Here is a 13,355-nt window from a genome sequence, read left to right as displayed (position 1 = left end):
ACCATAACTATAACATAAGAACTGAGAAATGTTGTGACTAGCTAGCTGTAGCAATATGTCTCCAAATGTAATGTTCAGTTACAAACAGCAAGCCTTTTTTCTAATCGAATTTTGAAGTTATGGGTCACAGTCACAGTCACAGTCACAGTCACAGTCAAAGTCAAAGTCAAATTCCCATATGCCGCTATAAATTCCGCCATTTTTTGGCCATGTATTTTCTTATTCTCCTGATTTCAACCTTAGAAGGTATGTCTCTGTCTGATTCTAACTGCAACCCCCCCCCTCTCATTAAATTTGTTGTTACTTTTATTTCACTTTCTTATGCTGGATCACTTCACGAGTGGTACGATTTAAATATAGACTACTGATAATGAAGTTTTTCATATTCCAGGCAGAATTCCGTCGCCAAATGCTGACAACAAGAAGGTAAACAAGAAAAAGATATCCTTTCGTTGATAAATTTGGATTCTTTGAAAATGATGTGATCTTGAATTAATTCATTATAGTTATTTTGTGGTTTAGATCGTGAATGAAGAAAAATTAAGCACCCTAAGACCGCAAATAGGGTCGAGGCCACCGCGATGCGAGGGAAGATGCAGTTCTCGTGTTCATTGTGTAGCCATTCAAGTGCCTTCGAATCCCCAATCAAGAAGTAAAATCAAGAACTCCCCGGAACTTTCAGCCGCTGCATACGCTAGAGATGATTACAATTCTAACTACAAGCCAATGAACTGGAAATGTAAATGTGGAAACCTCATTTTTAACCCATAATTTCCTTTATATAACTTGGAATCCTTCTCGAACTCGCACGTGTTCGTCCGGGAGATTTTCACGCAAAACCCCATCAAAAGTTTGTGTCTTGCTTATGGGGCCTTAAGTCCTCATCCATGGACCAAGAAAGGAGATCCCCTGTGAGACTTTCCATGGTCAAGTTAATACTTTAAATTTTTATATGAAGATCTCTAGATCAGTTATTGCATAAAAGCAAATTTATTACTTCTCCAAGTATTACATGGCATGTAAAAATCTTTATGGAACTGTTTTGATTAGTTATGAATGAGATTGGCAATTGGCATCAATGTGTACATTAAGGCAATCATATGTATACATACAGCTCTGAATCACTAGCTTTCATGAATTTATAGCAGCAGAGATTCTGATATGTACATATGCAGCTAGCAGTATTCACAATCAATGAAGGTCACCCGATAAATAAAAATTCAAGGTTGTGGAACATTATTTCACATATTGAGCTAAAAAGTCCCTCTTTTGTTTTTTTTCTGTGTCATTTCTATAGTATTGAAGGTACTTTGGAATATCCATCTTACATACATACAAACAACCAAAAAAATTGTCGAGTGATGGAGAAACCTGATCAAGTATTCGCATCTAAGTTCGAATACTTTTTAATTAAATTTGAATTTTCGTTGAAGTGGTAATATTAAATTTCCGGTCCGTATTCCACCAGCGTCGAATACTAGGAAGGCCCTACAACAAAAGGTTGGACAGAAAATTTACTAGACGCATTAAATTATCTCGCAGACTAACAAATGAGGCAGTGGTAACCTACTGATCTAAGATCTGGTTTAACTGTAAAAAGCAATGTCTTTCTGCAAAATATTTGCTTACTTCGGACACGCAAGTAATGAATTCTCATTATTGTTTTTTGGGTAACATTACAGAGGCGCAGCCACCCTTCATCTTTAACCACAATTCTTACCTGAATTCACAGGTAATCAACGGCTTTTCTTGTTCTTTTTTTGCTTCGTTTGCAAGAAATCACGGTGGATCTTGCTTCCCTCATCCAGACTAAATCAAGTAGGCGGCTGCATGTCATTTAACTAAATTGTGGCTGTGCGTCACATATACTTAAATAATAGTCATATAGATTACTTGAGAATGTATTTACAACAATTTTGCAAAATAAATTTTGATAAAATTCCAAAGTATTTTGTCAGATAACTATTCTGCATGCATTATTTTTATAGGGCTACCTTTATCGAATAATTTTTTGTGTGTTGAAGATTAAATATTTTATATGAATTTGAACTATACAAACGTATCTTATTCTTTGTGGCATAGAAAAATCAAAAACTTTATTATGGTAGGTAAACAGCAAACAGTAGTTTCTAATTATCATATTGACGCTAAAAATAAAATGAAATGTAACTGGTCTTACGTCTGTCTCTATGAAATGTGACATTTTGCGACTGAACTGAGTTTAGATATACCGAATTGAACGAAGGTAGTGAGCTCCATAGTCTGGTTTGTTTCCGCCATATTTAAGGCCTTTCGCAATTAAGCCACTCATTTGATTATATCTCGACTGAAAAATATGCACAAATATAATATCTTTCAATCATATCCAATTATACATGTCGATGATTTTAGACCAATTGCCGATGGGCTAAACATTTTTAGAAATGTTCTTAAAGAATTAAATATTAACTTTAAGTATATGTGGTTTTGTGCTACTTGATCTTATGCGAAAAAAATAAAAAAGCGTCATAATATTAATATGGAAATCTATTTCACAACCATATTTGGTTATGTTCTCTTAAACGTAAAAGGGAAAAAAAAATTGAGAAATTTATAAATTTTGATTCTTGTATCATTAAGGCAAAGGACTAATTTATTTGATTCAGCACATTCTTATCATCTTATGTCGTCCCAGGATCGAAAACAAAAACAAAAGAAACAAGCTTACAGGTGGGTCTTCGTAATGAGGATGACCCTTGGAGATTGATAAAATAGTGCACGTTGCTGCTATTCCTGCACGTGTTATCTTCTCCCACTTGGAAGCTTCGGCTACAATATTAAACTCACAGAGTCGAAAAAAATATATTCTTTTGAAGTTTAAGTTTTTCAAAATGCTTATTTTAGACCCAAAAGACATTAAATCACGAATTAATCGATCAACTACATCATCTATACCAGCTTCAACGTGATGGGAGTACGAGGCGAACGATCGTTTAGAAGCTGGGGAAGCTCGTGGGCCAGATGCACAACCACGCAGGGCTGAACGGAGGCCAGATCTCATAATCGCCGTCGCCATTTACGTGTCCCTTGTTTTCATCTGTTCTATATATTCTCCGGGATTCAGTACTTGTTTTTAGCTAAAGAAAGCGCCGGTTGGTTATGTATTTTCGTTACATACATAGTCGCATTGATTACTATTTTTGCGTGAAAAAAATATTTGTTATTTCACGAGCTAAAATAGCAAGCTAGTATGTAACATACCGGATTAATGAAGACAGAGAAATATAATTCGCTATCATGAACTCTCACATATCTCCTCAACTCATACTATCGCGAAATCAAAGCAAGATTCGCCGTCCACAATCCCATTTCGAAAGTAATCCTCCGGAGATCCAAGCGACTGCGCCACATCCTCCATGCTCCACCCACCATGTAACAATCTTCTCGACAGTACCCTCACGCGCCGCCGCATACATCCCCAATATTCTTCAAAACTCTCATCATGATCATCACAGCCATTCATCACCATCATCTCCCTCACGTCCTCCTCTTTCCACCCTCCTTCCCTCAATCTCAAACACACGTCCTCCAAACATCCTCCCAACTCCCCACTCCACCACCCGCCCGTCTCAACACGCGCTGCCACATTCCCCACTCTTTCTGCCAACTCCGACCACAGCTCGATCCTCCTCGCCTCCGTGGCGGCCCATGCTGGAGCAGTGAGTAAATCCGACAACCTCGGACACCTTAAAACTTTATCGCTATTTCCACTCATTTCGAATTCAATCTGTTGAAAAAATCCAGCAATATCAAAACTCCATAACTTAACATCCCCTCTATGCACGTAAAACACCGGATTCCCCGCCATACATGGCGTCCCCGGAATGTAAAAGTGCCGGTAAATCGGAACTAGGACCGGAGCTTTTCTCAAGAACCCTTTAGCCAAATTCACGCATTTATCACCATCATCAGGTTTATCTCCCCAAGACTCTAGCAAAAATTCATTTCTTGAAACTTCTCTGCAGATTTCCAATATGGGAAGATTCGTAAGAATATCAAGCTGTTGTTTGGACGAAGATCTCCAGTTAGGGAATCCTGGGCCAATGGGCAGTCCTTCTTGGAGGATGGACCGGAGGTCCGGCGGAAATTTAACATGAAATGATGACTCGACGGCGGAGAATTCGGCATCCGATAGGCCAACCTCCACTGGAATATTCGAGGAGAGGAGGCGGTGTATCAAGTTCTTGGCGTAAGCTGCATACGAAAAGCAGACTTTTAAGGGTTTAGTATCAGTAAAGTTCACGGCGTCGTCGTCAACGGAGTGGGATTTGAGTGGCTCGACGAAGGTTGCGTCCATCGAATATTGATCAAGATCAAATAATTCATGTGCGTATGTACGGAGTGATGAAAATATGTGTAGATAATCAATTAAAGAGTGATGATTTTGTATATATCTGTAGCGTGTTTGGCGGAAGAGTTGTATCTGAATTGAACGAAGAATTCTTGGCGGAAGAAAATGAGGTTTGATTTGGACTCGGGATGGAAAACGACTGCTAGCTTTGAATTGGTCTCTTCCAACTTCTTATATATGTGATTAATTACCCAATCTAGAATAAGATTTTCCCAATCTTAGTATGATTAATGAGGGTATTTGATTTGATACAGCTGATTCAATCTTATTAAATATCCACAAGAAAAATGCATGATTTGATACAAGACACGCCCTATTTTGTTGGATTGGGTTAATGGGACGGGACTATATTTTATTGATCAATTCATAAAATGGAAAAATTGTCAATTTGGTTGTACGTTATATTAGTTTTTCTGTGAATTTTGTATTTTTGAATTAAATTTCGGTTTTCATCTATTATTTTTAATAATTTTTCCTGTATTTTTTTTATTTTTTTCCGCATGGAAATAATGTACCTCTAACATCATATTAATGGTGTAGAACCATACTATATTTTACCGAGGTATATTGATCAATTCAGCATGATTGTCAAATTTAAAAGGGAAAATTGTAGTTTTAGTATTTTATATTTATTTTTTGCGATTATGATATTTATAATTTAAATTTTTTCTTAATAAGAATCTTTATTATTATAAATTTTTTGTGATTTAATATTTTTTTGCATAACGGTGATGTGACACTAATATGATACCAACATCTCTAGTGTCACATATAAGTTTTCGTGGAAAAATGACGAAAACTACAAACAAAGGACTAAAATGATTTTTTAAAAAATTTAAAATACTATTTGAACATAAAAGTCAAATTTCCAAAAATAAGACAATTAGCTAGAATATATTGCATGATATGCACTGCATCTAAAAAAAAAAGGTTTGGCAATTGATCAGTGTGCATCGCTCATCAAGTACGTATATATCTGAAACTTTGATTATAGATTTGTATTATTATTATGACAGAGATTAATGATTGGAGTCTAAAACAAATGTATCCAAAATTCAGTCAAACTACACGTGGGGAAGACCGTCCACCAAGAAAATTAAATGGCAAATGATTTTTAGTGGAGTCATTCAAGTCTCAAGTTTTCACTGTATTAGATTAGATTTTTGATGATTTTTTTTTATCAGAAACAAAAGAATAATCTTGCGTCCAAATCTTGATGGTGTTGGTGTCTTCAAAAGACGCGGTTGCGATCGTATTCCGAGTCGGGTGGCATGATACAGATAGCACAGGTGCCGTATGGGCTTCAATTTTTTGAACCAGTACCCCAGACATGACCTCCCAAATGCACAAGCAATTATCTTCGGACCCGATCACCACGTACCTCTCATCTGCTCCTAAAAACGTCGACAAACCAGTCGTGTTCTTATGTCCGACTTGTAGGGTATAAAACATGCCCCGAACCATACTCCAAATCATCTGCAAAAAGAAAGTTATTCATGAAATATTAGGTGAGACGATGATCCATCAAAGTATTTCATGACTACTACTTTTTTAGAAACTATATATAAGATGAAGATATATTTTCTAAATGTTAGAAAAAGTGTCATTAAAAAGGGTTTCGGTATTCAAGCACCCTTTTTAATTACAAATATATATATAAACAATCAAATAGCTTTAATTCTATTAAAAAAGTTTACATGACGTAAAGTAACAGATCAGTTGAAAAGAGGATAGAACTTGTCAACAGAAAATTAATTTCTTTCTGATTGATAGAGAAAATTTCACGAGAGTTTCAAAGATACACATCATTGATCCAAAAAGTAAAGTGTTTGTTTGGGAGGATTATGATTTTAACTAACACGAAAAAATAAAAACAAAGAGGAGTCGTCATGTGGATTGTTTTCAGATCTCTCAATCTTGAAGATGGAAATGTCAAAATTGTCTAAAGAATGGACAGAAAATCCATTAACTTTATACACAATACGATTCAAATTCTTGCTGATCCAATTCTTTAAATTAATTATCAAATTCGTAGGATAAGATTAAGTTAGTATATATATAGTAGCTCGAATCTAGCTAGTCATGATTTAATTTGTTCGAAAAGAAACTCACTGCTGTGTTGTCCATATTTCCGATGAGAACAAACTTCCCGTCGGAAGAAAACATGACAGAACCAACAGGCGGAATGTCCGCTTCCTTGACCGTGATCATCCTTTTGCCAGTAGCCGTATCCCAAATCCTACAGAGCCCGCTTAGGCTACATGCAACGATCATCGATGCATCCGGATAGAAATCGACGCCGGTTACGTGACCCGCGAATACGGGAATAACCTTCTTGCATGCTCCAGTGTCCACATCCCAAATTCGGACGGTCTCGTCAAAGGATCCGGAGGCGATCATGTCGGATTCCCGATTAAACTTCACGCAGGATACAATATCGTTATGGCCGGTCAATGTTCTGACGAGGGACCCCCTGGAGACGTCCCAGAGGCGGACGGTCGTATCGTAGGAGGAGGTGGCAAGGAAGCGACAGTCGGAGGAGAAGGAAAGGTCAGTGACACGACCTGCGTGGCCTCTGAATACTCTGTGGAGGGTGGGTCTTTGATGGAAGATGATGTAGGTGCGAACAATAGGGTCGGAACCGACGGCTATAAGGAGGCCGTCGGGGGAGAATTGGACTGTGTAAGCTTTCGCACGGTCGCGGTGGGCGAGTGTGTATCTGAGGATGTACTGTTTGAAAGCTTGCGGAGGATTCTCTGCCATTGATTTACAGAGCGTTCTTTTAATGGTTTGGAGGGAAATTTACCAACTCTTGGCTGGTTTGGATTTTTCAAAAGAAAAAGTGATTATTACAAAGTTTAAAGAGATGTTAATTAACCAAATTTAAATTTTAAAAGTTAATCAAATTGAAATTTTATATAAAAAAATCATGTTTACAATTGTTTTTTTTTATGTATAAACCCTTTCTCTCTAATTATTCTAAAATTAGTTAACTTCCTAAATACCATTTTTGAAGCCAAATTAATTATTATTTTACCAAACCTGTAAAAATAACGAAAATTACAATTATACATATAACAACATATATTTTTATACAAATAGTTTAAAAAACATGTAAAATGTTTATATTTCATAAAAATTTAAAAGTATTTTATAGAGGAGTTTTAAGAAAAGGGACTTTTATTTTTTGAGGAATGAATGAAAAAATATTTGATCTTATTAAAGGATAGATTAGCACTTTTAATTATTGGGGAGGCTGATTTGATTCAAAAGCTTTTGGTTCAAGTGGAAGGAGCAACTATCCAACGCGTGTTTAGAAAGGCTAATCAATTAATTGCACATAGTTTAGTTAAACATGCGTTAGTTACTCGATTAGATCTGGATTATAGGGACTCAATCCCTTTGTTTATTCACTGTGCTGTAAAATGTGACTTTGTCTACTGAACTCATGGTTTATTTCAAAAAATAAAAAATAAAATATATGTACTATGACAGAGACTGATATTAGTTCGAGTTGAAAACAAATGTCAGTCAAACTACATGTGTGAAAGGTCGCCAAGAAAATTAAATTGTCCCCCCATCAAATATTTTTTGTAGTGATATATTTATAAAATCGTTTGAGTCTCTAGTTTTCACTGTAATATATCACTTTCGAGATTGAAGATCAAAAACAAATTCCCCGAAACTCCCAACACAGAGTGACAATTGAAGTATTTCAACGCCAAACTAAAATCAATTTGCCGCAAGGCAAAATATTGTATGTCGCGGAACACTTCATTAATTACTTGTAAACCCCAGGACACAAAGTGTACTGATTTCAATATAATAAAAAGAGGTTCACTTATAGAGAATTACACAGAATATAACTTATAAAGCTGACGATTAAACACATGTAGTCCCATTTCTTGAAGACAAGATCATAAGACAGGGCCAGCAGCAAGAATCTCATCAGTCAGTTTCCCATCTTTCCCGATCTTGTGATTCACAAACACTTCGAAGTTGTTCGTGAATAGGCCACCCAACTTGAGCAGTGTTTCCTTGTAAGCCTTCTTATCTGCCCACTGCATCCACAAAATGCATTGCAATTGTAAAATTATATCTAACACGGATGCATAGGCAGGAAGGAATGAAGGCAATGTTTGGAAACATACAGTATTCATCGGTTCCAAGATTTCCGAAGGCACGCCCTCGATTTCAGTTGGGATGTCTAGCCCAAACACTTCTGTCTTCTTGTAATTTGCATTCAAAAGGCTGCCGGAGTGTATGGCATCGATGATTTTTCGAGTGTATGCTAACTTGATACGACTCCCTGAACCATAACTAAACAAAGGAAGATAGCATTCATTAATCGAAATTCGAATCGTGATACTGGTCAATTTCGGCCAAAAGAATCCAGTGGTATGGGTTTTAATACCTTCCACCGGACCAGCCGGTATTAACAAGCCACCCTGTTGCACCATGCTTCCGCATCTTTGAAGCAAGCATGGCTGCATATTTGGTGGGATGCAACATGATAAATGCAGCCCCGAAGCAAGCTGAGAATGTCGCTTGTGGCTCCTTAACTCCCTCTTCTGTCCCAGCAACCTGCATTCAAATTTGATTCTCTTTATATTTCACGTAGCTAACTAAAAAAATAACGAGCGAATTAGTTTGATGATGGACTTTGTACCAGAGCAGTGTATCCACTGATGAAATGGTACATAGTCTGTGCAAGACTTAGCTTGCTCACTGGTGGGAGCACGCCAAATGCATCGCATGCAAGGAGAATGACGTTCTTAGGATGTGAGGCAACACATGGGATTTTGGCATTTGGAATATATTCAATTGGATATGCTGCCCGAGTGTTTTCTGCGGCGAGGGAAGGCAAAAAAGTTTAGACGAATATCACATTATAACAGAGACCGACCATTCTGTGAATGCATAAAAAAATCAAAGAATTTAAGGTTCCTAAAAAAAACCAATGAATAACCAACCTGTCACAGATTTGTCACTATAATCCACTTCTCTCGTATGCTCATCAAATACCACATTCTCCAGTACTGACATTTACAAAAAAAATGATTTAGATAAACAAGCCATCGCTGTTTAATGCTGTATCATTCCAATTTTTTGAACGGTAAATGTTGAATGAGGAATGAAGAAATGGGATAGTACCAGTTCCAAATCTGATTGCATTCCAAATATCAGGTTCCTTCTCTTTTGACAGATCAATGCACTTTGCATAGCAGCCACCTTCAATATTTGATACCCCGTTATCACTCCAGCAGTGTTCATCATCTCCAATTAAGTATCGATTGTGATCAGTTGACAGCGTAGTTTTTCCAGTGCCTAGTATATCCCATAGGGGAAAGAAAAAGGAAAGATCCAGTTGGGAGTCAATAAATGCTGATGGATTCTTAAGCAAAGCATATCCATCAATTTCATGTTAGAAAAACTAAAGGACGGAGTAAGGTTAGAGGGCACATATCGATTGTCGGGGGATAGCCCCTCATCGGAATGGTTATCCTGTGATACTTTACCTGACAAGCCAAAGAAGAGGGCAACATCTCCATCTTTGCCCATATTGCAGCCAGAATGTAGGGAGAGGATTTGACGCATGGGCATGAGATAGTGCATCACACTGAATAGACCTTTCTTCATCTCCCCGGCGTACTGGGTGCCGAGGATGACCATTTCCCTTCTATGAAGGTTTAAATCTATGCTAGTAGAAGATGTCATGTAGTGTGTATAACGATTACAAGGGAACTGTCCGGCATTGTAAATAGTGAAGTCTGGATTACCGAAATCCTCCAGCTCTTCAGGAGTGGGTCGGATACACCTGTCACCCACCCAGTTATCCACACGTACAAATAACTAATATACCATTTTTATTGTGGCACCTTTCTATAGTCCCAAGTCCTATGCAACTATCTTAATTCTTCCAAGTAACATTATCAAGGACTACACTTATCAATTTGACGATTCATATTTGCCAACAACAAAAATAACTTATCTGGTACGGATTACTGGCACATAGAACTGCAAACAAGAACCGCACGTAAACTGTTAAATAACAAATTGCATCTACTTACATGTTATGCATGAACAAGGAATGATAAGCCCTGGCTGAAACTATCCTGACTTTGATGCGGTTTTCTGGATCCCAATTTAGGAATTGATCATTGACAAAGACCTGAAAATCAATGATACCTAAGAAGTTAAATATCACAAGAGAAAGGCAATCATTCTTTTCCACGCTTAAAGCTTTTCGCTTCATTAACATGTATATAAAATTAATTTGAACAGGAAAGTACCCTCTCTCCATCTTCCTATTTCTTCTAGTAACAATCTTCCCCTCTCTCCATCTTCCTATTTCTTCTGGTGGTGGAGGGGAAGATTGTTACTATTCCTTATGGCCGAATATTGATTATTTGTAAAGTTGAGAAAATATCATTTTAACCAAAATCTTTGGAGGGCCCTACTCCAAAGATACCGTGCCTTATCTACGTTAGAAACATGTCATCAAGAAATCGTGCACTGACAATACACTACGACTAGACTAACCACCATAATTTCACCTTTTCCAGAGAATTCAAGTAATCTACAGCTCTTTCTCTGTTAACCAAGAATGTGTGCTCGTCCATTTCAATGTTCGGTGATCCCCTGAACACAACGCAGATAACGTGATCAGCAATAGCGAAACATTAACTGGACAAAAACCACGTAATTTTCTGGTTAAAAGCGAGAGATACGTACTTTCCCCACCAAAGAACATCCTCGGTACTCTCATCCCTGACGACACGTTTGTCCTTGGGAGAGCGGCCGGTCTTAGCCCCGGAAAGCGTTGCCAAAGCACCGCTAGATGTAATGAAAGACCCCTTCTCATATTTTATGGCTTGTTCATATAGCTCTGCGTTTAAACAAGCAACAAGGTTAATCACACAAATTTCGAAAAGTAAATTGATCAAACTTTGGTTACCCCCAATACCTATGAGTTATGTAAAACCTCTGTTTTCTAAAAGTCGATCGACTTCCACCCTCACAAACTCATTCACTTTTTAACATTTCAACACTATTTTTCTTTTTTAAAAAAAAAAAACAAATACTCTATTTCAAAACTATTGCAAATGAACTTTTGAATAGTTAAGCACCACATCGATCTTCCAAAATTTTATACAACACACTTTCGAAATCCTTTCAAAGACTATTTCCCAAAACTTTCGTCTCGCAAGCAATTGAAAACAGGACCAAATGCCCCATATTTTTAAGTGATATTACCTCCAGGAGAAAGGTTGTAGAGGACATGAGTGAATTTCAGAGAGCTGTCACTGACGTCAGTGGTGGGGGTAAAATCGGGGTGGCTCACATGAGAAACGCGTGGGGTCTCCGATTGCCTAGCAGGATCTCCTTTCACCACCTTCGGTCCAGTCTCTCTGGTCAGCGATGCTAACGAAGTACTGTTTACAATATACCAACAATCAAGCTATTTCATGATTTTCTTGACTTCGGCAAGGGATACAAAGTTCATTTAAGAGAGAGACGCAAAAGATGAACATCAAAATAAAATATTATTTTGACACTACATATAAAAAAGTTAAAATAAAGATTTGCTGACTTTCTCGAGCTATAACTTGAATTAAAAAAGATGTTGACTTCTCCAATTTGCAACTTCTATCCCCTTTTATTTTAGAGTTCATTTTTTTCTCAAAATGTAACAAATACATAGAACATATGACAACAGATCTGATGTCTGAACTACTAACTAACACCAGAAACAAACTCAATTTTTTTAAGTGAAAATCCAATTATGCATATCGATTTTATTTTATTTTTCTATTTTCTGGGACTTGAATATCTACAGTTTTTGAGAAAACTAAATAAAGGAAAATATTTTAGTGGTTCCTTATTCTTAATTTATATCTCATTTCAATGCACTGACACGCGATCCACCAGCGGCATGGAAACTGGCAACTCTCTGCATAGACAAGTTCTGTCTTTAAATCTTATATTCCAGTCGATATTCGTATCAGGATTCAACGTAGGTAAAGAGTTCATATGAAAAGACATAACATAATTGATTGGACATACTAACGGAGAAATTTAAAATTAACATTAAACCAAATAATCTCCGTACCAAATTATCAATTCAAAATTTTGGCAACGCAAATAATTATTTATTTTGATCTAAATAGTCGCAACAAATTTTCTCACCTCGATGAAGGATCAGCATAAAGAAAAAGATCGGGAGAATGAGAAGTCATTAAATTTGTCAAATCAATTGTACCTGATTGACTGGAGTTGCTGCTTGTGGCGTTCCTCTTCCGACAGAGTAAATGGTGCTTGAGCCCCAAAATTGATAGGAGTGGTCGGAGCCGATTTCTTTCTCTGAAGAGAATGAAGTTCGTCTATCGTCTGAGCCTTCACCGGCGTCGTACTATCGTCATGGCATATACCCTCGGCTCTCTTCTCCGTATGAATCTTCGGCAGCCCGTTCCAGCCGGCGCTGCCCTTGCTCAAAGTCACACGTCCTGAACCATTCGCCGCCATTGATTCTCGCTGCATTAAGAGTTATTATATTGGATGTGAAACATTAATTTTAAAAAGAAAACATGTTAAAAAGATATCAATATACCTTTCAACTGCAGGATTTCGAGGACACTGATTTTGGAAGCTAATGCAAAAAGGAAGATGAAATTGATTGCTCGACCATTACACAGGCAAGTATGGGCGAATAAACGAAGGAGAAGGTGATGAGGAAATGGAGCGTCAATGGGTCCGATTTATATCCTCGAAGTTAAACCGAGAGAGGCTAACCATGGTTAGTTTCAACCCTATCTGGTCAATTTCTAACCATGCCTTTTAATTGGTCACTAAATCTGATATTTTTTTGGCAGATTTTCAGTGCACCGGGTGCAGGAATATATTATGTGAATATATTTAATATTTTATTGCATTTTAAAGTTGTGTTTGGTTTATTTGAAATGAT

General features: G+C 37.2%; 4 protein-coding genes across 4 annotated transcripts; 1 reads left to right on the top strand and 3 right to left on the bottom strand.

Moving 5' to 3' along the window:
- Nucleotides 1–6: 6 nt before the first annotated feature.
- Nucleotides 7–1,137, top strand: LOC140962980 (EPIDERMAL PATTERNING FACTOR-like protein 2). The gene is made up of 3 exons (XM_073422150.1): nt 7–246; nt 392–426; nt 523–1,137. The coding sequence occupies exons 1-3, from the start codon at nt 120–122 to the stop codon at nt 769–771; spliced, it is 411 nt and encodes a 136-aa protein (XP_073278251.1). The 5' UTR covers nt 7–119; the 3' UTR covers nt 772–1,137.
- A 2,164-nt stretch (nt 1,138–3,301) lies between these two features.
- LOC140963223 (uncharacterized) lies at nt 3,302–4,336 on the bottom strand. The gene has a single exon (XM_073422514.1). The coding sequence runs from the start codon at nt 4,334–4,336 to the stop codon at nt 3,302–3,304; it is 1,035 nt and encodes a 344-aa protein (XP_073278615.1).
- A 1,180-nt stretch (nt 4,337–5,516) lies between these two features.
- On the bottom strand, nt 5,517–7,204 carry LOC140962535 (uncharacterized). The gene is made up of 2 exons (XM_073421484.1): nt 6,503–7,204; nt 5,517–5,866 (listed from the first exon to the last, which is right to left on the bottom strand). The coding sequence occupies exons 1-2, from the start codon at nt 7,151–7,153 to the stop codon at nt 5,546–5,548; spliced, it is 972 nt and encodes a 323-aa protein (XP_073277585.1). The 5' UTR covers nt 7,154–7,204; the 3' UTR covers nt 5,517–5,545.
- Nucleotides 7,205–8,145: 941 nt separating this feature from the next.
- LOC140963319 (phosphoenolpyruvate carboxykinase (ATP) 1-like) lies at nt 8,146–13,177 on the bottom strand. The gene is made up of 13 exons (XM_073422607.1): nt 13,002–13,177; nt 12,654–12,925; nt 11,648–11,826; nt 11,126–11,279; nt 10,948–11,032; nt 10,462–10,562; nt 9,910–10,208; nt 9,545–9,718; nt 9,364–9,429; nt 9,060–9,238; nt 8,805–8,974; nt 8,542–8,710; nt 8,146–8,451 (listed from the first exon to the last, which is right to left on the bottom strand). The coding sequence occupies exons 2-13, from the start codon at nt 12,914–12,916 to the stop codon at nt 8,308–8,310; spliced, it is 1,983 nt and encodes a 660-aa protein (XP_073278708.1). The 5' UTR covers nt 12,917–12,925; nt 13,002–13,177; the 3' UTR covers nt 8,146–8,307.
- Between the last annotated feature and the right edge of the window lie 178 nt (nt 13,178–13,355).

This window comes from Primulina huaijiensis, chromosome 17 (genome assembly GCF_012295235.1).
Source record: "Primulina huaijiensis isolate GDHJ02 chromosome 17, ASM1229523v2, whole genome shotgun sequence".
Taxonomy (NCBI): domain Eukaryota; kingdom Viridiplantae; phylum Streptophyta; class Magnoliopsida; order Lamiales; family Gesneriaceae; genus Primulina; species Primulina huaijiensis.
This window is presented reverse-complemented; position numbering and strand designations above follow the sequence as displayed.

What these genes read in the sequence shown, in the direction of transcription:
- LOC140962980 (XM_073422150.1), top strand. Translation starts at nt 120, where the DNA reads ATGGGTCACAGTCACAGTCACAGTCACAGTCACAGTCAAAGTCAAAGT. An exon ending in CCTGATTTCAACCTTAGAAG is followed by an intron (nt 247 to 391) that starts GTATGTCTCTGT and finishes TTCATATTCCAG; the next exon opens with GCAGAATTCCGTCGCCAAAT. An exon ending in CAAATGCTGACAACAAGAAG is followed by an intron (nt 427 to 522) that starts GTAAACAAGAAA and finishes TTTGTGGTTTAG; the next exon opens with ATCGTGAATGAAGAAAAATT.
- LOC140963319 (XM_073422607.1), bottom strand. Translation starts at nt 12,916, where the DNA reads ATGGCGGCGAATGGTTCAGGACGTGTGACTTTGAGCAAGGGCAGCGCC. An exon ending in CAGCAACTCCAGTCAATCAG is followed by an intron (nt 11,827 to 12,653) that starts GTACAATTGATT and finishes TATTGTAAACAG; the next exon opens with TACTTCGTTAGCATCGCTGA. An exon ending in CTACAACCTTTCTCCTGGAG is followed by an intron (nt 11,280 to 11,647) that starts GTAATATCACTT and finishes GTTTAAACGCAG; the next exon opens with AGCTATATGAACAAGCCATA.
- LOC140963223 (XM_073422514.1), bottom strand. Translation starts at nt 4,336, where the DNA reads ATGGACGCAACCTTCGTCGAGCCACTCAAATCCCACTCCGTTGACGAC.
- LOC140962535 (XM_073421484.1), bottom strand. Translation starts at nt 7,153, where the DNA reads ATGGCAGAGAATCCTCCGCAAGCTTTCAAACAGTACATCCTCAGATAC. An exon ending in GAAATATGGACAACACAGCA is followed by an intron (nt 5,867 to 6,502) that starts GTGAGTTTCTTT and finishes TTCTTTTTGCAG; the next exon opens with ATGATTTGGAGTATGGTTCG.